Source organism: Passer montanus, unplaced genomic scaffold (assembly GCF_014805655.1).
Source record: "Passer montanus isolate IOZ18808 unplaced genomic scaffold, ASM1480565v1 scaffold67, whole genome shotgun sequence".
Taxonomy (NCBI): Eukaryota; Metazoa; Chordata; class Aves; order Passeriformes; family Passeridae; genus Passer; species Passer montanus.
The window spans coordinates 370,239-397,982 of NW_024371815.1; the positions used below are offsets into that span (position 1 = coordinate 370,239).

The window sequence follows — 27,744 nt, forward strand, 5'->3', positions numbered from 1 at the left end:
ACCACTGAGAACAGTTTATAGCCTGATAGCTGGAGTGCTCTCAGATTTGGGATTTTCTTCTGCTATGAAGGGAACAAAACACATTTCTATTCACAGAGGGATTTCCAGACCAGGAGTCCCACAGATCTCAAAGTTCTGTACCAAGAAGCAAAACTCAGGAGAGACAGAGGAGCGGAAGCACATCCTTTTTTGGGTGTTTTTGGTGGGCGAGGTCATGATTGTGAATCCCATTTCCACACAGCTACTTCCTCAATGCATTCTATAGGTTCACAGACTCCTGGGTGGACCTGCTTAATGTCTTTTTTTCTGTATCTCTAAAATACTGTAAATAAATACTCTAAAATCTGCAGTTGGCAGACTTTTATTCCTTTATATAAGTTGCTAGCTATTGTATAATTTACTGCAGAATGGGACCTGCTGACAGCTTTTCTCCATTTCATACAGAAAAGAGAACTATTCCTGCTAACACCTTTCATTCTGTAAGTACCACATGTTCTTCCTAAAATTTTACCTTTTTTTCACTTTCTGGTGTATGTTAATATCGTCTTGGCTATAATACTAACAAAAAATGCAATCATCACTGGGTTTTAATGCAAAATAAGGCATAAGAATTGTGAATTATAGATGAGAACTTTTACTTTTTTTTAGTGGGATCTAGACTGGAGAAGTGACTCACTTGCCAATTCTCCATTAATGGGCTGAACCTAAAATATACCTCTGTCATAAGATCAGGTAAAAATAACAGGAGTCAAGCTGAACAAGGATGTAAGTCATAAATCTCAATATTAAATATGTAAGTAATACAAATGAAAGCTGAAACGCAAACAGAGAACATTTCAATGTCTTTCCATTTTTATTTGAAATCTCAGTTTGTGTTTCAGTTCAGGTGTATAAGAAAAGATCACAAATACCTTTTAAATCACAAAAAGATGAAAGTAAAGCACAAGTCTATGTTTTAATAAGCAAGTTGGACAAACAAAGGATGACTAAAGAAGTTTGATGCAATCAATACTTTGACTGCTTCAGATTTCACAGAATGATTAATAACAATCAGATGCTATATGGGATTAATACCAAGTAAAAGGCAAAAACAGCACAGAGCAGAATGGGGAAAGAATGGTCAGGAAATTATTTACTTATGTAAGACACTTAAATAATTATTTAAGACATTTCTTAGATACCAATTTATTCTTTTTGGGAATTCTCCAGAGTCCTGAGTTTCTAAAATTATGGAAAAGAACAGTGGTAATCGCAATTTCATCCAAGAAAGAAATCAGATCCTGAGGACTTATTTGGTACCTGGAGAGATTATTAAACAAAGTCAATCTGAAAGCATCTTTTGAAAATAAAAAGTCTGATTATGTAAAGAATTGTTAATGTGACATGAAGAACATCTCATCAGTTCCTGAAACTAAAAGTAATTTCCTTTTCAGCAGAAATAAGACTACAATGATGAGAAAGAAAACAGTAAATGTGATATATATTGCTTTTTATGAGGCCTCTGGTATTTCCCAGAAGACAGTCTCACAAGTACACGCCTGGTCTAGATGAAAATTATTTCATCTAGATGAAAGTGCTTGCACAGCTGATTGAAAAAATAGCCACTCAGCCTAGCTGACAGTATTGCTATTGAACTGGAAAAAGTGGTGCAGAGAAGAGCCTGAAAACCCAGGTACCCTGCAGGGCCTGTCTAAGGTGTGGTGACATTTTTATGTACTGCCATAAAGACAAACCTCACCCTGCAATGCACAGTAAAGAACACTTCTTGGAGGTCTGCCTCATGTTGTAACAAAGATGCGTGCAACCTGGAGTGTGGTCACGGAAAGTAACACTGGGGATTTGAGATTCAAAGTATTTTGAGTTAGTTGACAATCCAGGAAAGATTTAAAGAAGTATATTTGCTTAGTGAGAAGAATAAAAGAATACATAATTATAAGCATTAACATAATAAAGTTTGAAATAAAGTGGATAGTAATCAATTTATTTAGTGTTCTTGGAGAGTAAAACAAATTGGCTTCAATTCTAGCACTCAAGAAAAAGCATGAAATGAAGGGCAGTTAACTGGTAGAGGATATGTCAGGAAGCTATTGATGCCCCATTAGTAATGAGAACAAAACAAACATCAGGGAATAAATTTGAGAGTAAAATAAATTTGCGAATAGAAGAAACATCAAAGAGGACCAAGTGCATGGATGCACCTACACTGTTGGTGACAAAATATGAGTTCTAGAGGCATGGGGTACCCTCAGCTGAGTTTCCTCAGCAGCAATATTGGCTCTGTACTGAAGGAAGCCAGAGGTTATGTTTCAGTGAGCAGACAGTGAAGATGAAGGGTGGATCAGCACTCCAGAACACAACCTTGAACAAATCTCTACAAGTGTAAAAACACATCCAGAGACATCCTGAGCCACTCTAAGCACCCTATTTCCAAGGACTCCACTGTTCAATACATACTCACTATCACAATCCCTTGGACTGCACATTTGTTAGCACAGATTCCCCAAAACACCGCACATTTTTATTTTGAAGTGTGACATTTGTGGTGGGCTAGTTAATATATTCTTGCAAGTAACATATGTAAACAGTCAGTACAACACAAATACCACATGGAAAATATTATAATAAAAGATATAGTTTCAAATGTCTGCAATGATCATAAATTAAACACTCTCATTATATTTTCAAGCGGCAAAATTCAGAGAGAATTTAAACTGTTTCCCATACGGCTATTTCATGATTCTAAATTAAAAATTTAGGTACTCAAACCACTTCCTCAACTACTTTCTAACCCTTCAGTTTCCATCAGAAAATTTCCCATGCACCAAAATGTCTGGTTATGGCAATCATATATTTCCACAATGAAATCAATCTTGAACTTAAATTTATTTGTATTATCTGTACATCTCTTCTTCTATCCAGAGTGAATACTTGACAATGAAGGGCAGGAGTGACTTACAGCTTTCCTCTGAGCTATCCGAGGAGGAAGACAATATGTACGAGACTGTAAATTCTTCAGTGCTGGAGGCCATTCATTCTTTGAGAATCCTTCCTGCCAAACCTCTACAAGAATCTGAATATGCAGGTAACATTTTCTGTCTGTGAAAACTGAGCAAAACCTAGAGTTATAGAGCATCAGTACAGACTTGGAGTTTTCTGTCCAGATTTTTTTTTAATTAAATGGTTCAACTGGAAAATAATACCGGTAGGCAGAAACATGGGAAGAGCTTTGTCTGCTCCTTCATATTTAACAGTTACCCTTACTTTCATTAGATTATGCTAAATTAATAATTACACACTTTTTTTTTAATTTTAATATTACCTTCATGGATAAATTCTATTATCCCATTCCACATGGAATGTACAAAAACCTGGCTGATCAAACCCACAGCCATTTCAGAAAATCTCACTGCTATTTAAGCCTAGAAATCTTTAAGACAGAAAACATATTAAAGAACACACTAAACTTTCCTCCAGATGTAGTGTCCTTTCTAAAGGAGTTCTCTGATGCTTTAAATAGCAGTAATAAGCAATTACTATGAGCATATTTCTCAAGCATTCTTAACTTTGTAAGTTAGCTGCATTAGTCACCTTTTGGTTTACTAAAGGTATTCTAAGTCACATTTAATGCCTAAACATACAAAGCCAATTAATATCCCATTTATGGAAGTGAAATGCCATCCTAGCTGTGCATTGCTCCAATCCAATATAAACACTCTAGAGGTCTTAAACAGCTTAAAGAAATGGGGGAGTCCTAGGTGAGAAAGACTGGGAACCATAAACCAGATAGCTCGCTCCAGTTCACATCAAAGTCAACAAAGACATTTTCCACTCATTTTTGTGGGAGTTTGTTTGATGTCTAAACAAATAGATGGCTTTTAAAGTGAGTAAATTCATCAGTGTGTGAAAGGACCACAATCAGTCTGAACAGCCAGATATTCTACATTATGTTCCAAGACTAATTTGTCCATTTTATTTGGAAACCTGAAGTGAATTCCAAATAGAGTTTTTATCTTGGTTAAACCTTCATTGAGCAGTCAGCATCTTTTGTTGTTTACGTAAGATTGTCCTAAACTAGCCAAAAGACATAGTTTCTGTTTTGTGATTTAAGGTAAAACACATTAAACAAAAATCTGATTTTTGCCTGTGTATTATGCCCAGTATAATGTGGCAAGATACAAGAGGGAAGAAAGGACTGAAAAGATATTTTAAAAGGGTAAAATTCAATGCTAAAATTTGTGCCATCTTTCTAGATAAATGCTAGTGTCCTTGAGATGTAAAATTAATGACTGAAAAAGACATGTTAGCATACAGCCTGAGCATTTCTTTTTGATGGCCAGTGATACAGTTTTTTATTAAAAGCTATAGCAAAAATTAAAATAGTACCTAGGGAATAAAACCTCTACAACCCTCACAAAACCAGAACAGCATCACGGCATTGCCAAGAGCAAAGGTTCAAATGGAAAACAAATTCAGCAATCTAACCTCAGTTAAGGTCACATGTCTGCCTTAACTGTTTACCAGCTTTTGAAGGCTTTTATTTGTAACCATGTTAACCATAAAGCTATTACCAGGGTCATCCTTACGTTCTCAATACAGCTGCTAAAATGGTTGTTAAGTTCTGGAGAAAAAAAAAATTAAAATGCTATATAAATGGGGAGACCTGACCTGAAAAACACATTTTGAACATTAAAACCCCTCATTTTCCAAACATTTTACTGAATTACTCAGGCTTGATTGTTCTTCCTCTTTTGCAGACACACGCTGCTTAAGGCCTTCAGGTACCACTTCCCCAACAAGTGAGAACCCATCTCATCCCCCTCAACACTCAGCCGTAAGTAAAGATACTAAACCTTATTCACAAACAGATTTCCCCTTTTCTGTAATATCCCCCAAAGTGCAGTCTATTTCAAATCTTAGCCACATCACGTTCATCTGCAGCAGGCAGCCCAAGTTCCTGTGAGCTGTTCCTGTTTCATTTTGCACGGATGCCCTCGTCTCCTGCTTTCACTCCTTGGCTCTGGGCTTCTGCTAAGAGTTAGAGCATCCCAGCCAGGAGCAGCACCCTTTCTACTGCCATAGCTTCAGGAATGATAGCTAACATCACATCTTTCTTTTGGTTTATTCACAGATTCACCCATTTGATCCGGAGGGAAGAACAGTGCCAAATGTAAGAGGTATAATAAAAAAAATAAAAAAAAAACCTACCCATTTCTGCAAACAGAAATAGTAATTTCTACTTCCATATTTACCTTTTGTACATGGGCAGAGATCACACGTGATAGAATAGACACGGTTTTCAGAACAGCAGCTGCTTTCCAAAACAATCATCCTGCAAATTTTGCAATACCCTTTCAACTATCTAACACTGAAGTAATTATTTACAGAAGGAGATATATTTTATCTCAGGAGTTTCCTGATCCTACAAGGGGAGGAAAAAAAGCCCTTCAGTTTAAAAATCAGATTTTCCTTTTCACTATGTTGTAAGGACTTAAGGGGCAGGGAGAAGCCAAAGTCTCCTGAACTTTTTCATCAAAAGCCTGCAAGATCCCCACTGTGCATCATTTCTAATTATATAATTCTTTTTCACTCCCTATCCTTCTCAGGGTTTTTCCATGAATATATTGTAAAACATAATCTAATAACTATTTTTAACTAGTAATACCAACTTCAGCAATTCCCACTAGGGATTTACATCCTAGGGTGACTATTTACAAAGGCTTTCTGACAATGTTCTGACCTACTCAGAATATGCTAATGGTGTGGTACATCACTTAGCATTTATTTTTTCTCTGCTGCTTTACCTTTAACCCTAAATTTGCTTAAAAATCTTTTAATTTTGAGTCGAATTTGAGTATCTGTTATTTTTGCTCTGTTTCTTGTGGTGAAATCATAGACATGCAATCTTATTCTTCAAGAACCTAATGAAGTGTCCAAATATAAAGTCCTCTGATTGACAGTTTCACTCAATTGTAGGATTGTTTTAAAAGTAGGTTTCTATACACTTTTTTGCATTTCATTTACTTTGGATGCAGCAGTACCTCATTAAGTCAACTACTGAAGGATTAAATATCTGATTATCTTTGAAAAGAAATGGTATTTTTTATCTTACCATTTTCAAATCTTAGAACCACAAGGCAACATGGTCAAAAAATCTGCAATTGCCAAGCCAAGAAAATATGACCCTTTTATGTTTGCTGTAATGGCTGATTTTTAGAGTATTATAATGTGATCAGCCAGAAAAATAACTCAAAGAATTCCATGTAAAACAGCATTTGCTTTTTTCCCCCTCTTATTTCACAATGTAATGCAAAATGTAGAGAGAAATAATTCCTACAGATGATGAGAAAGTAAGCACCATATATGTTGAAAATGAAAGGTTAGATGGATTCTTGTAAGCAAACCCCATGCAAAATCCCCATGTAAAATCCCCAGCCTGGAAAAAATCTGACTTGAGATAAATTGGAGTAAGCCAGCTTCAAAATCTGCAGAAATCAGTGGGCAAGGACAGTTTGCCAGTTTATCTAAAGCTTTGAATTCCACCAGGGTTTCGTAGGTTGGATTTACATGTCTCCATGTGATGTGTGCTGGTGTTAAGATGAACCAAAGCCAGGAAGATAAATTAAACTCTGGTATTTGAGAATGCAACTGATACATATTTTTAGTACTTCTTGAGTGAATAGTGCTTATAGAGAACACTATTATTTTTACATAACAGCTACACTGTTTTTCAATGTATCCTAACATTTTTTCTCATGCCCAGTGCTATTAAGTGGCCTTGCCATGTTAAGATGAACCAAAGCCAGTACAGGAAGATAAATTAAACTCTGGTATTTGAGAATGCAATTGATACATATTTTTAGTACTTCTTGAGTGAATAGTGCTTATAGAGAACACTATTATTTTTACATAACAGCTACACTGTTTTTCAATATATCCTAACATTTTTTTCTCATGCCCAGTGCTATTAAGTGGCCTTGCCACAAGATGGCATAAATAGCACAGAAGACTTTTTTCAGCAATATTTTCTAGAAATGTTAAACATTTAAGGTATCATTATTTTATTCAAAGCAATTTTTTAAGGTTTATTTGAAGGACAGCTTGAGATCTGTTACATGTCCTTTGCATTATTTAGTATTTCAGCACGTAGAACTTACAAAAATAATTTCAATATAGCAAAAATAAAGTATGATGTTTTTTAGTAATAATATTTAATTTAAATAATAAGTCATACTTTGGTATATTTGTAAAAAACAGAACTGATTTCATTCGTTTTCAGTATTTTTATAAATTTCTATACAAAAATAAAAACAGACAAAAAATGCATCCCTAACTCAATAAGCATATATATATATATATGCATATAAAGTCTCTGAAAATTATTTAAATTTACAATACCTGAATAACTACCATCCTCAAATGTTTCATTCTGAAAGCAAGAGCAGAGTTCTAGAGTAGAGCCAAGGGAAGGTAAGGAATGGGGTTGGACTGCCCAGAATAATAACAATACCAGAATGAAGCTGTAACTGCATTTGTGAATTATATGGGTAGCACTCTACTAAGAATTGTTTGTAATTATTCTTAGGAGGAAGAATGAAAATACATGGATACCAGGTAAGCAGAATCTCTCATCAATTAATTTTTTTTACTGGTTATTTTGCCATTTAATAGATTTTTAAAGCAGGCTGCCATTTTGCTAGCACTAGCTAAAGGAAAAGAAGACTCCTATCTACATTGCCTCACTTGCATTCACGTGAGGATGTCTTTTATTCCTCAGTGATTTTAAAATGCCATGTTACAGAATGATGTTTGGTGCTGTAGAGCACATAAACCCTTTGACTCGTGACACAGGCATGTCTACTTAATCTGAATTCTTCATATTTCTCTCTAGTAAACTAAGGAGGGGAAAAAAGCTTACGGGGATTTTTGTTTCCTGTCTTTTCCAGGAGCCTACACCTCCCCCACGGTAAGATCACATCAGAGATCACTTACCTGTGCTCCCCGGGGAACTCAGTGCTAATGAATGCTCACATCCATCTGTGCTGCTCATGGTAATGAGGTGACTGGAAGTGAGCCAGCATCCTTTTACTGCTGGCTGTCTTTGGACTTAACAGGTTCTGATATGGAATTAGGGAGAACAAAACACGAGCTCTAAGCATTCATAGCAGGAGCTCAGGCCTGCATCTTCAAAACCAGCTTGGCTGTGCCTGCAGACAAGTCAAAAGCCTAGAAATATTGAATCTAGTCCAACCCAGATATAAATTGCTGAGGAAAAAAAAAATACTCCACCAATTCTATTGGTGCCTTAGGCTCTGTCCACTGTGATAATATTGACTTCATTCTCACTTAAATCAATTTGCCAGTGCTTTTTGCTACACATCTAAATCGTGTGGAAATCAACTGGAATATTTCCATTTACTCCCAAAGAAGATACACCAAATTCTATTCTACAAATATATTTTTCTATGATATGCCCATGTGTGGAAATCAACTGGGATATTTCCATTTACTCCCAAAGAAGACACACCAAACTCTATTCTACAAATATATTTTTCTATGATATGCCCACAAATTAAAACTTAATTGCTTCTTGATTTGGTCAAACTCAAATAATAACTGTTACAGTTAAAAAATCCTTTCAAAAGGTCATCTAGGAATGGCAAGTTTATTCCTCCATGCCTACAATGACTGCTCTAAAAGATAAAAAGAATTTTAAAATATGATTAGCATTACATGTTTGGATTTGACTTTAAAAAATATGAAATAGCATAAAAGGGCAGTAAGACTTCACAAATTCAAAACCGTAACAATGCAGGAATAAGAACATTCTCAATCCATTATTCTACAAAATTTCAAAAATTTGTTTCTGTTTGTATTATAGTGGCCAGAATGGTTCTTAATTCTCTCACCTGACTTAATTTGGGTATGTACTGTGCAAACACACAAGGCTCCCTCCCTGGAGCCCACCACTGAAGGCAGCTCTGCCAGGCACCTTGGATGCACCTCCAGCTTTGCCCAGCCAAGCTCTCCATGCTTACAGCTTCCAGCTGGAGCTGGGCTGGGACTGCCTGGTCTCAGAGCACAGACAGGGCATGCCCACATCCCTCAGTAAACACCAGGCTCATGGTGCCTGTGAGTCTTCTGGGATGAAGAACATTTTTTCCTCCGTCTGAAACTGGATTGTGTTCGCTGGACCATATACACAGCCATATCCACCTGGAAATATCCACACTGCAGAGCTGTGCTTGGCACACACTGGTGAAACACACCAAAGCAGTATTTAGTGGCACAAAACACAGTGCAGTAATGTCTTGCAAATGTAGAATATTATCCAACATTACTATTGCTGTTAAAGGGCCCAGAAGAGCTCCTGGATCTGAGCTTGGCTCAGAACAAATACATTGAAATACTCTCAGAAAATTCCAGTCTCTTACTTCCAGAACTTGTGCTTAAAACATGGTCCATGCACCTCCTTTATTCCCTAATAGCTCTTTAAGGTCTCTTTTGACTTCTCTAGGCCTCTGAAGATGCTGCCAAAGCAGTATCAGCCCCTTCCTCCAGAGCCAAGAATAAGCAGCCAGGTCTTGCACAAGAGGAACACGCTCAGCCGAGATCCCACCTTTCCAATATCAGCAAATATCACAAGGTACAGTGCATTCCTCATCTTCGTTCCCTGAGAATCAAAACACTCTCCCTGCTCAAACCACAAAATTTTACTTCTGTCACACCTCTGCTTTTGCTTAAGGAAGTTATTCTTTAGACAGCTGTGAATAATTGAGAGAAGTGGTATTTAGTGTAATGTGAAGCTGGCTTTTTTTAAAAAAAAGAAATTACAAAATAATGGTAAAGGAGTAGAAAAGCAGACAGAACTTTCATGAACACTTTGTTTAAGATTTCTTTTCCTTAATAATATTTAGAGATCTTGCAGCCACTTCTAAGTACAAAAATGCTATTTACTTTGCACAGTTAGTAAATCAAGTGATGAGGAAAGACACTGACTGCACCAGAGATACAGAAACTCACTCCACATCCCAAAGATATTACATGCAGCAAAAGAAATGACTCATCTGTAGGCAGAAGTCTGGCTTCAGCCCATGAGACCAATGAATCCAAGCTACAAATCACTTCGTGCCCTTTCCATTTTGCACTCCTCAGCCACACAACAGCCGTGGTCATTCAGCACCCTGACGTGGCAGTGAGGATGAGCCACCTGAAGCACAAACACTCGTGCCCAGCTATGACCCAGCACATGCTTATGCCAGGTTAGGAGTCCAGCTGCTTTTTCCACGCATGTACCTGGCCAGATGAGCCCGAACACACTCTGCTCACTGCCACACACAAACAGGCATGCATGTGTGCCTGCTGTGTGGCCAAAATTCACAGTGTTGGACACATCTTGGGAACAGGAATGACACAAATCCAGGGGCCACAGGGTATGGTGCTCAAATGACTCCTACAGCAGCCAGAAGTTGTGTCAATCTTGTCCATCCTCCCTTAAATTATTTCAATTCCAGCTCATCAGGATGGAATTTCGCTTCATTTTACAGAGGTCACTTCAAATCCTTTGGGGGGAAAATAAGCTTACAAATCAAGAAAATAATCTTTGGCTTAAAGTATGTATTTAATGAGTGTGCTCTAATTATGGGTTATTTGGGTTGTGGTTTTTTTCCTCAATGGTGCTTAAATTTTTTCATGGCTTAGGTTCCAAAATATGTTGTTTGCTAAGACATTTTATTAATATGAAGTAGCTTCATATTCAGATGCAAGACATAGAGCTGAATAGTTGCAAATCCCACAACTGATTCCCTTCCTTGGTAGGGCAGCATAGATTGAAAGCTTTTTAGAAATGTTATAATCCATGTTGCTGGTAGATATCAGTATGCAGAGCACGTTGATTTAAAAGGTCTTATTATAAAGCCAAATTCTGTAATATAAATACATATCATGCCTATTGTACTAGGGATTTTTATTACATTAGTAAAACAGAAGTGGAACAGAATAAGACAACACAATATCTGGGGAAGGCACTTGACAAATTTCCCACAAGCACTTCACTCAAAATATTTCTCTCATCCTCAATCCAGTCACAGCTTTGTAAGGAGAAAACATAGCCATGAGCTGCAGAGGGAAGGAGTATGGCACCACAGCTCACAGTCCTTTGACAGACTGTAAGCAAAGCTGTCCAACCATGGATGTGATTTAGGAGTGCAAATCTTGTTTTCCAACAAAATTTGGAAGACTTATAAAATTTAACACCTCATTATTTATACACTCTAAAAATAGCTTCATAAAAAAAATAGGCAAGTGCAGGGTCCTGGAATGTATATTAGAAGCTCTGGTGTGATTGAAACTTTTATATGCCTGTGGTAAGCAGGCCATGCAAGGGCCATGTCCCTTGGAGGTGGAGGCCAGCCCTGCAAGCACATCTTTAAAATCATGGAAGTTTACCACACACACAGTGTCCTGAATATGGGCTTTCACACACTAAGTAATGGCCCTGGAGACCAAGCTAACAAATTGAAGAAACAACTAACACAAAAACAACTATCCAAACCAAAACAGTTCCTCTCCTTCCTCCTAACCTTCTTGAATAATACAGATAATTTCCAAATTTCTTGCCTCAAGCCTCCATGCTGACCAAAGTTTTCAACACAGACCTGAGGAAGAGAGCCCTTGTTGCTGTTGAAAAATAGCTCCCAGGGTTTCCTATACCAGATCTTTATCTTCTGACTGTTTTAGCAAAATATCTCACTGTCATATTTTTTCAGTCCAGGAGATAGGCTAAACAGGGACTAAATCTCAGAGCCTTCCAAAAACTACTAGATGCTTATTCACACCTTATGTTGCTAAATAGCTTGTAAAATCTGGTCCCCTGTCTCTTTTATTAGGAGATACACACTGCTAAAAAGCATAAGCTTTCATCACAATCAAAACATCTAACAAAAGATGCCAGACTCAATACCTCGTCCATTTTTTTTGGAAGAAGAATATTTCCTTCCCAGGAAAGGATGATACTCCTGTTGATCAGTTGTATCAGGAGAAGGCAGAAAAATACTTTAACGCCTACTTAATGAGGGCCATGAGGAACATTCTCCACTCATCTTTCCCTGTTTTGCACCTTCTTTCCTCTACACTTTGCATTTCAGCTCTGTTTCATTATTTAAATTATTCAGTCTTCAAGGAACTTGCTTCCATTTATAGCTAATTCTAAAATGTGTAATGAGACCTTTTGGCATGAGATGAAAAGTGCTGAAGTTGATACTCCTTTTTTTCCCCCTTCTCCCAGTATAAATCCTTAACAAAGTTGTCTTTTACCATAACGAATTCAGTGTATGCTATTCTTTTTTTAAGGAGGTCCAAGATACTTCTCCTGAAAATAATTCATGCAAAAAATAACCAGCCTCTCAACTTCTCTAGCAGTAGCAAAATCCTTCCCTTGTCAAGATGTAATCATCAGTGATGATGTACTCAAAGTGATTTTTATTTTATCATAACTAAATGTTTTGCATACTATTCTTTCTTTTCCAGACATTCATCTGTTAAGGAATCAAATAAAGTAAGTATTCATCTTTGTATGTATTAGGACCATCAAAGCCAAACACATTCCATGGCTACAGTATGTAATAGTATTTTAGCCTATTAGGTTAAAAAAAAACCAAAAAAACTGTAAGTCATATTACCTTTGTGTCATAAAAGTGTCCATCTTTAATGTGTGTTGCCATTTCAATACTGGTACTTCCTGAATGGGGTCAGTTTCTGAATTTGTTTGCAGAAATAAGAACAGGTACAGTGCAAAGCTCCCTGTCTGACTATCCACATAAATAATTTCTCATGACTGCCTGATGTGGATGCCTGTGCAGAGGGAGCTTCAGGAAACACTCTTCCTCAGACAAACAGAGATTCCACACATATTTTTACAAGCAGAAAACTGACAGGTCAATAGAGGAGTGTAATTGCATTAATGTAATATAAATACTTCAAATATAAGATGACCCATTTCAATACGAAACAAGAATGGACAAATTTTAAATCCAGTTTTAGCAGTGCCTTCTATCCCCCAGCTCCCTTTTGCCTCTCCTTCCCCACTCACTTTCTACTCAGACCAATGAAGTAAAGCAGAGGAAATGGTTTTAGCAATAAGGGAGTTTAGTTATGACAAGTGGTTTGCTATAAAACTTACTAAGAAATACAATCCCTACAATCATGCAGTGTTGAAGGATGTTTGTAAAATTTGGAAAGAGGTTATCATTTATAGCATTTTGTGCTTCTTACTGAATGTTTTAGTTCCTGCACTAACGTGTTCCTACTGAATTGGTTTGGGGTTTTTTTCTCATTAAAGGGAACAGAAGAAAGGAATCTCTAGTAGTTAATCCCAAATGTTTCCTTCCACAGCAGGTTGAAGCACAAATCCACAGAGTTGTCTAACTTTTAAATCCATTGAGTTTTCCTTCCCCACAGCCCTGACTGGGAGGCTGCCCCAAACCTCACTCCTCTTGCTTAGAAGCTTTAGTTTGAAAAATGGTGACAAAAACATGGTTTGATAGCAATGTTGTAATCAACACTTACTGCTTAAAAAAATGATATATTGGCAAGAAAGATAATTTTTTTTAAAAAACCTTTTTCTTGTACTGGATACTGACTCATTACAAACTAAATATGAAAACACTTCCAAGAAAAATAAATATCTTACAGCTGTAATTAATATTTCTGGCTGGACACTGTACAGCTGCACAAATACTTCAGCTCTTAACAGACTCTTAATTTGGTTACATCTTAAGGGGAAATATTCTATGTCTCATGACATGGAAAAGGTAAAATTTAATTTTGATCACTTCCCATTCCTATAGATATGACGGTCTAAACAGTTTCAGTGTGACCTGGAGAAGACAGAGTGTGCCCTTGTCAGGGTTTCAAACACCAAAGAGCAGGTTGGAGAGGACTGCCCTCCACCACAGCCCAGTCAGGCTGCAGGAAGGGATACTGAGGAGCCTCTTGAAATTGGAAAGAACAAAGGCAAAATGCTACCTAAGAATGAACTGAACCCTCTGCTCTGCTCAGAAGGACCTGGGGACCAAAGGCTGAACATGAGCCACTGGTGTACCCTTGAGAGCCATAAAGGCCAAGAGCATACCAAGCTGTGTCAACAGAAGCACTGCCAGGAGAACAAGGGGAGGAACTATTCCCTTTTACTCATCACTCAATAGACAACACCTGGATTGCTGCTCAGGGATGAGGCTGACAGAGCAGAGAGGGTCAGCACAGGCTCACCAGGACATGCAGCACCTGCCCTGTGAAATGGGTCTGGTGGGACTGACTCCCTTTGCCTGGAGAGGGGACAGCCCTGGAGGAGCCCAAGAGCTGCCAGTCAGTGTGGTGTCTGATTTTTGTCAAAAAGGCAGAGCATGATGTTCACAGACTGCACAGTGGAAGTACAAGAGGCAACAATCCTGAAATGATGAAGGGTTCCATCAGAAATAGGGAAGAAAAATTAATTATGAGGGTATTGAAAGAGGTTTCCCAGAGAGGCTGTGAGATCTGCATTCTGGGAGGTTTGTAAGACCTGGTTAAAGCTCTGAGACCCCAGGTCTCATCTCACAGTTCTCCCTGCTTTAAGCAGGAGCTTGGGCAAGGACCTGCCCAGGTCTTGTCCAGCCTGAATAAGACTTGAAATTACTAAGTAATAGGTAAACATTATTGGGGAAGTAACTTATAAGGAAGGCTCAACATATCCACCAGAAAAACCCCTATTTTTCTCTTTAATATCTGTGTGTGTATTATAGTCTTAGATGCATCAAATTAACAAACAAGATAATTGCTATTCCCATCATTTTGATCTGTGAATCAAAATAATAGGGAAATACAGTGAAAGTTTAGGAGCCAAACTCCAATCTTTAGAAACCTATTAGTCTTAATTTTAACATAATATGCTGAATTAAGACTCTCCACACAGTGATTTTAAATGAAATATCTGCCATGACAGTAAAATAATTGTACTGTCAGTTAAGGAGCCTGAAAAGAAGTGACTGATTTTAAACTTTGTGTCTCTCCAGTCAACCATAATCCATCTCAATTTAATACAAGATCAAGGAAGGAAAACCATATTGTAAGTTAAATTGATACACAACAGCCATCATGAAATGGTGATCTTTGCAGTAAACCACATGTTCACTTACACCCCTAAAAAGTTCAACTCTCATTGTTGCTAGCAGACTGAGATCAGTATTCAGCCCAGGTTTTTGACAAAGTGATCAGGTATTAATGATTGAATGTCTATAAATTATTTTAAACTGGTGGATAGTTGGGTCTGTTGGGGTAAATTTTGTTGGGTCTATTAGGTAAGTTACAAATCCAAAGAAAAATATTTACTATGTTATCATTTTATATAGGCACCTGGAAGAGAGCAAGGTCAGTATTCAATAATATGATCATAATTTATTGTCTTTTCTTTATATTCCAAAATTAAAATATTCTATCATTTAAATTCTAACTGAAACAAGATACACCCCCCAGGTATATATCTGCTGAGAATGGAGAGATTTAGAGAGACCTTAACAGTTGCTGATGAGCAGCAGAAAAAAGGAAACTTAAGTTGGTTTTAGCTACAGCTGTTTGGGGAATCAGGTTATCATATTTGTCCTAAGCAAATGTCTTAAGGTTTTGTGGAAAATAAGAGTGTTGGTGCCTAAAAAACCCAAAAGGATATCCAAAAGATATCTGCACAGAGCACATCACCCTTCTGTCAATCTTACTCTTCTACCATTATTTGAGGGTGAAAATTTTGAAAAAAAAGTTTTTTAAAAGCTTTAGGCTTTTAAAGCTAAAAGAAAAAAATTTAAAAATTTGAAACCTCCAATGTTTTAAAAACATGTCAATTCTTTAGATGTACATACAGATTTGAAAAAACAGCTCAAACCTCTCACCATGTCCATGTGCAGAAAGGTCCATGATGAACAACATCATTCCAAAATACTTTGAAGATAGATACAGGTTACATGGCTTTCATGGTGTTTACATTTTATATTAATAACTTGTGTTAATAAGTTCATCATTTCCTCTGGCTTTTCCTTTTGTGGATTAAGGCACCATTTCCTGATTTTCAGCAAGAAATAGAATCGACTGCATTAATACATTAAATGCCTATCCTGTCCTATAAAAAGGATTTATGAACTCTCCACATACTTCTTGTTCAACATTCTACATTATTTACTATTATGTGAAGCCATATTTGGCACCAGCAAACCCTGTAATGTCCCCCATGTAACATTCAGTACTAGTCCAAATGTTCCCCACTGAAATCATTAACTGACTCATTCAAGCCAGACTGATTACAGCCCTTTAAGGTTTTCTATTGAACTGCCTCACCCTCATGTATGAATTTACTTATTTATTTCACAGTAGTTTCTAGATGCTGTCAGTTAGAAAAGAGGAAATACTAAGTTCTTATCCTTTTTACTAACAGTTGCAAGTTTGGGGAAAAAGCCTGAAGTACCTTTTCAAGCACATAAGCATCATCCTGAAGCCAGGTAGGAATGGAAGAATTTCATGAGTTTGTACTGGATGCTTCAAGGACTAAACATTTTGCCCTAGAAAATTGTACTTCACTATGCAATAAGAGCAAAATGATACCACTTTCTGATGCCATGCAGTGATATGTTTTGCCCTGATGTATGACAAGAACCATCTTTGGGAATTGCTTTCAAGCTATTGTAATTGCACAGCCAATTTTTATCTTTAATAGCATGCTGCTGTATTACATTTCTGCTGCTATTTCTGTAATAGGGTGTTAAATATATTGCATAAAGAACTTCTGCTATCTCCAGCCTCAGCATTTCCTCTCCCTCTCATTTTCTATTTTTATTTACAAAGGATACACACCTGGCTTTCCAAAGGCTGATTATTCTCCCACAGAAGTCTTCCACAGTTAGACCTACTTTGTTTCTCTAATCTATACAAATCTTTCCTTTCTAAACATCTGTAATCTTTTTTCTACTGAAATATGCAACAAACCCCAAAAATATAGGAGACAGCATAGGAAGTATATGAATGATTTAACATCCTTCCTAGACAAATACAGAATCTCTCATGCATGTTGTTTACAATAATGGCATTTGTCCGGGATAACATTATTGTATGGAGTAAATATGACCATATTTGTGACCCCTAGTATTCTCTTTCTTCTTATGCTTCTGTTATGAGAAGTTATTTGGTCAATATTCCTCCCAGTGTAACACAAAAAAATACTAACTGGCCAGCCACTCAGGAGTGGTCTAGAAAAACAGGCAGGGAAAAACTGCTCCCTGAGTCTCCCTATAGAGGCACTGGGAACATCAGCTGAAATTAGCAGTGAAGAAAAGCAAACTGTGCTTTACTGCACATGCAGTTAAAATATAGAACTCTTACGGAGACTAAAATACCCTAAGCTCTATGCATCTTGAAAAAGTGGCTCGTGAAAATAAGGGAAATCAAAATTACCATCCAAAACCTGGGAAGGCCCAAAGCTGCCATCAGGAAGAGAAAGGGGTATTCTGGGGAAGCACAGCTATGCATTGCTCTCTAATTTAGCTCTTACACTGCCACTATAAGAAATATTTTTCTGACATTACTTTTATTCATTGCTTTTTCCTAGCCCTCAATGTACACGGAACTCTAAAAATATTTCCAGATCAGGTAAGAACCAGAGATTGCTTTGAAAGCCAAACTAAACATGGAAAAATAAGAGGAAGAAACAGATTCAGGTTGCTATGTTTTTATGTTTGCACTGAGGATTTCCAATGCACTTCCTACCATCCTTGACTACACAGCATACTTTTACTCTCCAGTAACTGCCTCCGCAAATGCCCTTTTTTATCAAAAAACAAACCCCTAAGCTGTGCCAAGAACCTATGAGTGCATAACAAGAACTTACGGTAAAAGCAAATACCACCAGGAAGAACATATGGACTGCATTATTTGTTCAGATCAAGTAGGATTCAAATTCACTTTGGTCGCTGCCAGGCTAACCAAGCCTACCTCCCCCAGCTTTGCTTCACAGGCCCCAGCTCCCAGATTCTGGTGGGCTCCCTCCACTGAGCTAATTCCTTCTTGTGCTGGGGTGCAACTCCACACATTATCCCCTGGACACCTACTAAAAACCTTCTTTACATAATCCATAAAGCTCATCTAGGTCTCTGTTTGCTGCTGCCACTTCAGACACTTCCTACCATCCTTACCAGGGCTTTTGCTCCTTTAGGCTGTCTGGGACAGCAGAGTATCCTTTTTCCTCTGTCAATTCCTCCTGAAGCAACAGGGAGAGAACATCTCCTGCTACCCTATAATTGCCTTTGAAACCTATATTTGGCTTAAAAAATGTTGTAAGAACAAATATTAATTTTATTAAATCTTATTTGTTGACAAGGTGTTGTTAGCTCCATCTCAGCCAGACTTGGTACATAAGCATTGCAAGAGAATTTTAATTTTTCTCTTCTTGTCCCACACCTCAAGACACACCCAAAAAAAAAAAATCTGTGACAAATACACAGCATAAGTTCACAAAGCAGCTGTGGTCCTAGCAGTGGGGTCTCTTTAAAAAAAAATTCTGGGGATGCCAGCCACTAAAAATGCAACGCAAACAAAAATGCTAAAATCATGATCCAATAAGCTGAACAGTAAGAATATGTCTGCAAACAAAAATGCTAAAATCATATAATATGATATAATCATATGATATGATATAATCATATCATATATCATATAAATCCAATAAGCTGAACAGTAAGAATATGTCACATTTTGACAAGTCAAAGTGATTGCAAAAACAAAAGGTTGATGTCTGGTGCCAGGCCTTTTGAACAGTGGTTTCATTACTGAACACACTGACTGCCTGCTCAAGATCATGGCTCTTTGTCTACTGCTATCAGTGGATCTTGTTTTAAAAACAAAAGTAATGCAGTTATAAATCAGAACATGGCACAAATATGAATGGAACAGTGAAAGGCAGTGAAAACCGCTTCCCCTCTGTAAAAGAAAGTCTTCCTAGTAAATTTAATATTGTCATATGCTATACACCAGCATAACAATAAAAAACTGATAAAGCATGAACAGATAAAGCACAATGAAACACCACCCTGACAAACAGCACTGTCCCTGGTGACAGTAACCAGAAGGAAAAGATGGAAGCCATTGATAAACACATTTTTCTCATTTACTTTTAAAATGGACACTGGATCATTTCTCCTACCAGCACTGTGTGAAAAACACAAAACTGTTGTCTGTTATACAACAGAATATGGCGGGTTTTATCTTCAATTAACAATTTTTCCCCATGTCACATAGCTGCAAATTACATTTGATCTTTACATTGAAAGGAAGCCCTTGCTTTTCTGAGGCTGTTTCTGCACCCTCAGAGTCAGCCCAAGCCTCCTGTATTACACGACTTCTTGTGCTCCTGACCCAGCCCCTGCACTTCCTTAGCTCCACAGAGACCTGGGTAGCTGGGTCTAGCTTGTAAAGACAGAGAATCACATTTGCTTTGGGAGAAGGATCTCAGCTACTCCTGGCTCCTGTGCCAGCACCACTGCATGGGCACTGCATGGAACAGGCACACACAGCCAAGGACCAACAGCTTCTCCTCAACGTGAGAGCAACCTCACCCCTTGGTCCTGAATTTGTTAACTCAAACAAGTCACAGAGAAATCTGAAATCCATCAGCATGGCAGAACTTCTGAATCATTTGAGGTTTCAACAGCTTGGGAGAAACAATGCTAGCTGGCAGTGGAATAATGAGAGGCTTTAATGTGATCCAACGTAACAGCAACTGGGATCCAACACAAATAAAAGGGACTCAAAAGGTGAAAGTTGAACAGAATGAACCATTATCCTTGTGCCATATTTAATATTTCATTTAGCATTTTCTTTTTTATTAACAGTTTATTATTTTGCTATGTCCACAATAGCCTGTCAGATCGAAGTCAATTAAAAACCATCAGGAATCTTATGTGTTAAATCTCTGGGGGCATTAATCTGAAATCACTGATGCTGCATTAGCATAAGACCACTCTTAACAGACAACTCTAAATTTTAAAGATTAATATCACAAAGTAAATAAATTAAAAGTTCTATGCTCAAAATTACTAAGTAAAACATAGTGTAAAATTAAATTATAGCTTTTAAGAATGCAACCTTTTTCCTTCTGAATTTACTTTTACAGGTTCCACATTAAGCGTAGATAATTTGACAGTGAAGAAGCCGCCACCTCCTACATCATATGCAGCATGCAAAAATAAATCAAAACGCTTAACAGACAACTCTAAATTTTAAAGCTTAATATCACAATACTCTAAATTAAAAGTACTGTTCTCAAAATTACTAAGTAAAACATAGTGTAAAATTAAATTATAGCTTTTAAGAATGCAACCTTTTTCCTTCTGAATTTACTTTTACAGGTTCCACATTAAGCGTAGATAATTTGACAGTGAAGAAGCCACCACCTCCTACATCATATGCAGCGTGCAAAAATAAATCAAAACATTTGCTTGTAGAACAGGAAATGCAATCTCTTACCAAACCCACTGAAAAGGTAAAGACCAGCTTTGCTACATAAAAATACAAGTTTTTAGGAAACAGGATTAACACTGTATGGCACCACCCCTGACCCCCCAGGAAAGCTATGGGTGTTCAGCACTATTGAGAAAGTCCAATGTGAGCTCCTGAAACCATGGATAAGAATGTAAATGTCTAATTTGATTAACAATTCCTAACTGGACTTCTCAATATAGATGCATTACCATTATGTACTGTGCTGCATGTGCTTTAAAAGCAGATTAGATACAACCTGTTTTTTCTTCTGCTTGCTGTTAATTTCTATGCACTGATTATCCTGTCTTAAAATTAAGGATTTAAACAAATGTGAGTGGTACGTTGGAGAATATGATCGCCATAAAGCAGAGAAGATCCTGTTACAGAAAAACACTGTAAGTACCGTTTATCTCAAAACATGGGGTGTAAACTCCTGGGGGAAAACTTCTGTAAACTGTCCACAATGGCTTACAAGTTTTGTTGTGAACTAACCATAGAATCCATAATTTACATCTGTATCATTCAGGATGAGACATTCTTGGTTAGAGATTGTTCAAAGAAATCAAAGGCTGAACCATACGTTTTGGTTGTTTATTATGGAAGAAGAGTATACAACATTAAAGTACGATTTCTGGAAGAAAGCCAACAATATGCCTTGGGAACAGGGCTCAGAGGAGAGTGTGTAAGTAAAATCCCATCTGCTGTTATGGCTTATGGCTTTTATGTTAGACTTCACAAGTTCTTAATACTAAATATTAATTACAAACATCCCAACAAAACAAACTTGCTGTTTCATTAAAGTTTCTTTTACAATACCCTCATTTTAAGTATGTCTCAAATGTCAAGCAGCTTCAACACAATTTAACAGCAAATTTTGCATACCATGCTCAAATTCAGATTTTAATCAATTTAAAAATCTCCTAAGTACTTACAATCCTTCTATCTACTGTAAGTAACACCTGCAAAGTAAAAAGGAAAGAGAAGTTCTGCCTTTTCTGGTATACATATTATTTTAGCATATTTTTTTAACTTGTGATAATTTAAGCAGGCATTTTCAAATATATACAGCTCCACATATCTGACAGCAGGACCTGGTGCCATGAAGCAATAGGATAACAGTTGTCATGGATATTCAGAAGCAATTAAATCATGTGGGTCCCTAGCAATCAGTCTTTCAGATATGGTAAATTTCAATTAGAAAATCCCTTTAGACGAGCAATGCTTCTTTACATAATTAAATTCAATTATAGTCATGATAAAAGTCTAATTCTTATTCTACATACATGGTTAAATGATAAACACTGTATCTGCAAGTCGTTCACACAAGGAAAAAAAAAACATTAAAACTGAAAGTCATCTCTATAAAAATGTGATACTTGCAAAACAAAACAAACAAACAAAAAAAAAACCCAACCAAAACAAAAGAACCAAACATTAAAAAATTTTAAAAGACAAACACAGTGTAAAATTTAAAGAATGCTCAGCTGCAGAGCAAAAAAGCAAAGCAACCTATGGGTTATTAGCTATGTAAATCACTGACACAAATCCAACTCAGGTGAAGCAGCAAAAATTCTGTAGATGAATCTTCAATTATATCCTTTTCATGCATGTCAATACTTTTCAGAGCTTACCTTTGTATAGAGAGACTTCAAAAAGCCTGAAATCACAAATCACCCAAGCTGATTTAAGGCATTTGATGGGTCCAAAATTTATATTTGTATTTTTATTAGAGAACATGGGATAGGATTCATAAGCTTTCACAAGAGGAACAAGGTTTACTGGCAAGTCGTTCTTCAGGGGCATCTGTTTAATGACAAAGAGGGGGAAAAGATCCTTTATTATACAAGCACAGTGAAACAGTTTGGAAGCTGAATGGTTGCAGAAATCAAGAACTGTACAGCATCATCCTTGTGTTTCTGTAGTGACCATCAGTATTCTGTAAAGCAATGGCTGCATTTTTGAACTGAAACTCCCAGACAATTTCCTGGAATTTTAGGACTTAGGAGAAAGCAAGTTTAGTTTTCCATGGTCCTGACATTATTTAGTCTTCCTGTAATGGCTCTAATACAAACAGGCTCAGAACAGAAACAATGACAGAAATAAGGCACACTACAGCATCATGTAATATATGTGTATTCTCACTAGAAAATAGACACAGAACTAAATTTTCATTAGGTTAACAGCTTTAACAATTAAGGTAACTGGAAAATTACTTGAACAGTATAACAATTTTTACTGAACTAAAAGGAAGGAGAACACAATCCCTCCCATCTCAGGAAATACCAAAATATATGACTTTGTTGTTTGTTCCAACTTCTGCACAGACAATACATATCTTAAACAGTGGGTCTGGACTGACTAGTCAAATTGCAAAGTACAACTCCAAAATAAAGATTCCAAGTATCTAGTTAACAATACACAGAACATCCAAGACATGGCTCTACCAGGCCAAATCTGTAATCATGACTGCCTACCTTACGCCTTCTTCTTTGAGGATTTTTTCTCTTTAACTCAAATCTTGCCCTGGATCAAGCACAACAGAAAATATCAGAATTGCTTTGCTGGTCAACCAGAAGTTGTGCCAGAGAATCACAGACATGGCAATTTCCACTCCTATGCATTATTCTCAGCAGTAGACACGAAAATAGAACAGGGCACAAAGCACATGCACAGTAATGAACAGTCAGTGGCACCAGCATTGCTCAGGAGCTTCTTCCATCTCAGGCAGTCTCATAGGGTCCCCCAAAAAAGCTCTTTCTTGAAAACTCTCACCTCCATTTTTGCAGGTCATCTAAGGCTTTTTTTTTCCAAAGAAAGTGAAAACAGTTTGTAAGGCTGTGAATTATAGAAAATTGCTGCCTGTAATTTTTTAGTACCCGTTAAAAAGCTTTCTAGAGCACTCTGCTTTGCCCCTCTGCAGAGATACCCTTTGTTACACCACATTTTGCAGTGCAGCCCGACCTAGCTGCTCTATCTAGATTAGCTGAATATTCCCTCTTCACCAGCCAATGAGAAAGAAAACTAAACACCAAAGAACACGTGCAGACCGATTACATTTTTCCACAGTTGGTGATCTTATTCAGAGGCTTGCTCTTAACAGATTTTCTGCAGTGTCTTTTCACTTTTGAATTAGTCTATTTTCATCCATTAAAAACACATTTTTCCTCACACATAAATACAATTATTCAACGTTTTCCATATCTTATTTCAACTTCCGAATTTTACTATACAGCCTACAAGTTGTTAATGTATTGTATCACCAAATGAGATTTTAAATCAACAGTTATTTTTAAAATGTATTTCATTTAACTGTCACGAGTGCTTTTATCATTAGTTCCCATGTAGCCCTATAAGATCATAAGGAGGGAAAAAAGGGATTTATCATCGGATTTTTATCGTAAAAATAACTCAAGTTCCATGCAGCTAAATTAGTATCAAACTCTAGTATAATAAATAGAAGGGTAAAAAAAGAAAATCACCCTCTTAGTGGGGATACATCTTTTGCTACCTATTTAGCCACAGATGTTCACACCTACGTACATATTTAATATGCTATACTGAGCTTTCTAAAGGCCAAATTACATAAAGCTATAAAGATCAGATCCCCAAATGACGCATACATGGAATTTAGGAATTTACATTCAAAACTGAGCACCCTTTACTTGGCTAGTGCCTTCCTCTACTCCAGACTATTTCACTATTTAAGATCCAGAGATCCCTGTAACATTGGCTTTTTTCAGCTGCATAGTTCTTTTGAAAATGATGAAATACAAACCTTGCTCATATTTAAAGCTGATCGTGACATGAAATTTACATATTTTTCTTATCTCATTTTTTTAAACTAGACCTGCCACACACAAAATACATGGTTTTAGCATGTCTGTAGCATCAGTCTCAACTCCCAGTGCAGTGAAAAATGTGTAAAAATGAAAGGCAGAAGTAGGCATCTCTTCAGCTTGGTGCCTGCTTTACACAGAAGTTTAGAGCAGAGCCTGATGTGTATCTCTGCATCTCCCTGTTCCAGCCACAGATAGTTTCTCCAACCTCACCACTGCATTTTTTAATAAAAAATACCTTTCAGATACCTGAATCTTCAAGCTGCAAGTCATAGCAGTCACACCATTTCACTCCATTCATTCCCATGTGAGCCAAAAGGATTAGCTGCACCCACCTTCAGCAGCCACCCAACTGGCCTGGCCCATCCAAGCAGATTAGGGAGCACTTCCACAATGCCTCCCAGTGACAGTGTTATGTCAAGTTACTGCCAGGAGAAGTGGCACAGCAAACAGCCAGTACCTTCAACTGAGAGAGGTGACAAGATAAGCATCTTGTCCACAGCTTAAATGGCAGCTCAGGGATGAAAGGTGTCATTCAGGATGTGCAACACAGCCCAGTTATACCATCTTCCCAACACAATTCAGAGCTACACCTTTCACAAGCAACCCTTGAGACCCTATTCCCATCTCCCCAGAACAGTCTGGAGACCTGCAGAGATAGGCTGACTCTCTTCACACAGTGAAGGGAAACAAATCAAATACTGATTTTTCTTCATCTTTATGTCTTTAGGTGCCTTTACACCAAAAAAAATGTGGAGTTCCATTGAAAGAGCTGAGAACATAAAATTCTGACATATTTTTCACCCATTACCAAAGAGCTCCAAAAATGAACAATGTGGCATTAACCTAGTGAAGCCTAATTAAGTTTCCAAAGCAGATGAACAATTATAGTAGAGCTTTTGACTTCCCAACCAGCAGAAAACATTCAAAAACAGGAAAACAACTGGTCCTGGAAGAATTAATTTAGAAAAAAAAAGGATTACTTGCAAAAGGCATGAAATACAAACCACAGTATTGGTTTTGTCCAGTTTTGCCTCAGTTTTCAGTAGCAGTAGTGACTTTGAACATAAGCAAAGACAAAACAGCAAAGTAAAACAAATGCATATGAGTAAAAATTATCAAAACAAAACTTGAAAAAATTTCCATACTGGCTTTGAGATCAAACAATTTTCATCTTAATACAGGAACAGTTTCACCAAATCATATCCTTAATCAGATTCTGTTGTTATAAACTAGGTGTGAATCAAGTGGGGGTGAGAGACACTACTATGAGACACCACCAAGTGTACAATGAAGAGCCACACTTACAGTAAATGTTATATAAATAGGTGATAAGTATTAATGTCAAAGTAAGCTTTCATTACTTACATTGTGTGCAGTTCTGGTGGTTTAATACCAATGAGTACAAAGACTGGCTCAAGAGGAAAATAGACAGGACAAGAGCTTTGTGGTGTGATGAGAGCTTAGAAGGTACACACAAGGAAGTGTGTGAGAACCACTTAAACTGAAGGACTGCTAATCATTGGAATGGGATTCTTCCACTAGGGCAGATGAGAATAAACACCTTGTGTAGCTTTCTCTTGCTGTTTGATCAGGTCAACAACCTTGAACCAGACCTTTATCACTTTGGGAGTTGCCTGGAGACTGTTATTTTTTGGGTGTGAGAGAACAAGATGCTTCTTGTTCCATACTTCAACAGGAAGCAACTGTCTCAATAAACTGAATGAGAAAACAAAGCATACATTTAACAAGGTACATTGGAACCTGCAGTGTAAAATACCATGTACTGCTAATTAGGTGTAACTTGTGGCAGGAAAAAAACTAGTAACAATTTATAGTTGCTTCATCATTTCAAAGATTATCATCACATCTGGCATCCCAACTTTTTATAGGTGATACTGCATTATCAGGGCTTAGACATGCTCCCTTTTTGCCCTAAGGAGCTAGTTGCTTTGTCCTGCACATGACAGAGACACAAAAAAGAAATATGAGGATCAAAATATGGTGCTTTTCCTTTTAGAATTGCTTTCATCTAATCATAATTCCATGCAAAATGTTACCTTTTTTTAATATTGTCATTTGCAAGTCTTTTAATGTTATAGATTAAACCATCTAGCAATTTTCACTTTCAGTCACTGATTACTATTTTCTCCCCCCAGAAATTTAATTCCGTGGAAGAGATCATTGACTTCTACAAATCCGTTCCCATAACGCTCATTGACGGAAAGGATCAGTCAGGAAACCACAGAGAACAATGCTACCTCACACATCCATTCAAGTCATGCTGACCCTTTCTGCCTCACTGTCGCTGATTCATCCCTACAGATATAAATAGAACACTTCTTGAAACGTCCCAAAAATCAGATTCGCCTCTTGAACAAGGAGCTCCCCAAAACATAATGAAGAATTACAGATCTACTCCATTTTTTGACTGTTGCATTTTCATTTTGAGGATACAAGTAAAGAATATGTCAACATATTCATTCACAGGAAGGTGTTGAGACTGACTCCTGATACTTTGACAATGACTGACCAGTTTGCTTATCTTGCACTCTCTCTTCTAACTTCAAATGAAAATGAAATTTGCCCTTGCTTACCTAAATGTCACTTAAACTCTGCTAAGTAGCAAAACCTAAGAAAGTATACCACAGTCATTAAATAAATATTCTTGCTTTTAAAAATACACATGAAACACTGTGTATCAGAATTCTGATAGTGTGAATGAAATGAAACAGTGTGTCAGAATTCTCACTGTCTAACAATTTCATGTGGTGTGCATATGTTTGCTCAACAACAAGCTGTGCTCTGCTGCCACTGAAGTTAGTGTCAGTTGATGCTTATAGGCACTGGAGATTTTAAAGCTAGCTGTAATTATGTAAATTCTATTATTCAATGAGTACTTACTCTTCAGCTTAAGTAGAAGATACTTGTATGCCATACCTGAGCCTTCAAAAACTTACACAGTAGGACCATTATGCAAACAGTCATTTTGAATTCATACCATATGCAAATGTAGAGATAAAAATCTGAAGTAGAAAAAGTAGATGTACTTCAAAACCAGCAAGAAAACATGCTCTAGTGTATATGTGCAAAGAACGTGACAATGTGATTATTTTTCCAGAAAAAAATACAGAAATATTTGTTCATAAAATTTGAGTTTTGGAAGCCTAGCTAAATTCTGTATGTATATGAAGGCAAACTACAATTCCATATGTATATGAAGGGATTTTTCTGCACGGCATCGATAACCTTCCTAACCACACTCAGAAGTTTGACTAGGTTATTACAATATACCAAAAAAGGTATATTACAATAACCTAGTTACTTTAGAACCTCAGTTACTTTATCCTTATAGAAT

The 27,744-nt window shown here is 37.0% G+C and overlaps 1 protein-coding gene across 1 annotated transcript; it reads left to right on the forward strand.

The window, feature by feature from the left end:
• Positions 1-362: 362 nt before the first annotated feature.
• CLNK (cytokine dependent hematopoietic cell linker) lies at positions 363-27,688 on the forward strand. The gene is made up of 15 exons (XM_039728902.1): positions 363-479; positions 2,920-3,082; positions 4,755-4,831; positions 5,129-5,174; positions 7,583-7,611; positions 7,944-7,963; positions 9,515-9,643; positions 12,526-12,553; positions 15,384-15,402; positions 16,457-16,520; positions 17,624-17,664; positions 20,418-20,551; positions 20,868-20,945; positions 21,077-21,232; positions 26,546-27,688. The coding sequence occupies exons 1-15, from the start codon at positions 408-410 to the stop codon at positions 26,672-26,674; spliced, it is 1,185 nt and encodes a 394-aa protein (XP_039584836.1). The 5' UTR covers positions 363-407; the 3' UTR covers positions 26,675-27,688.
• The last annotated feature ends 56 nt before the right edge of the window (positions 27,689-27,744 follow it).

What these genes read in the sequence shown, in the direction of transcription:
- CLNK (XM_039728902.1), top strand. Translation starts at nt 408, where the DNA reads ATGGGACCTGCTGACAGCTTTTCTCCATTTCATACAGAAAAGAGAACT. An exon ending in GAGCCTACACCTCCCCCACG is followed by an intron (nt 7,964 to 9,514) that starts GTAAGATCACAT and finishes TGACTTCTCTAG; the next exon opens with GCCTCTGAAGATGCTGCCAA. An exon ending in CAGGGCTCAGAGGAGAGTGT is followed by an intron (nt 21,233 to 26,545) that starts GTAAGTAAAATC and finishes TTCTCCCCCCAG; the next exon opens with AAATTTAATTCCGTGGAAGA.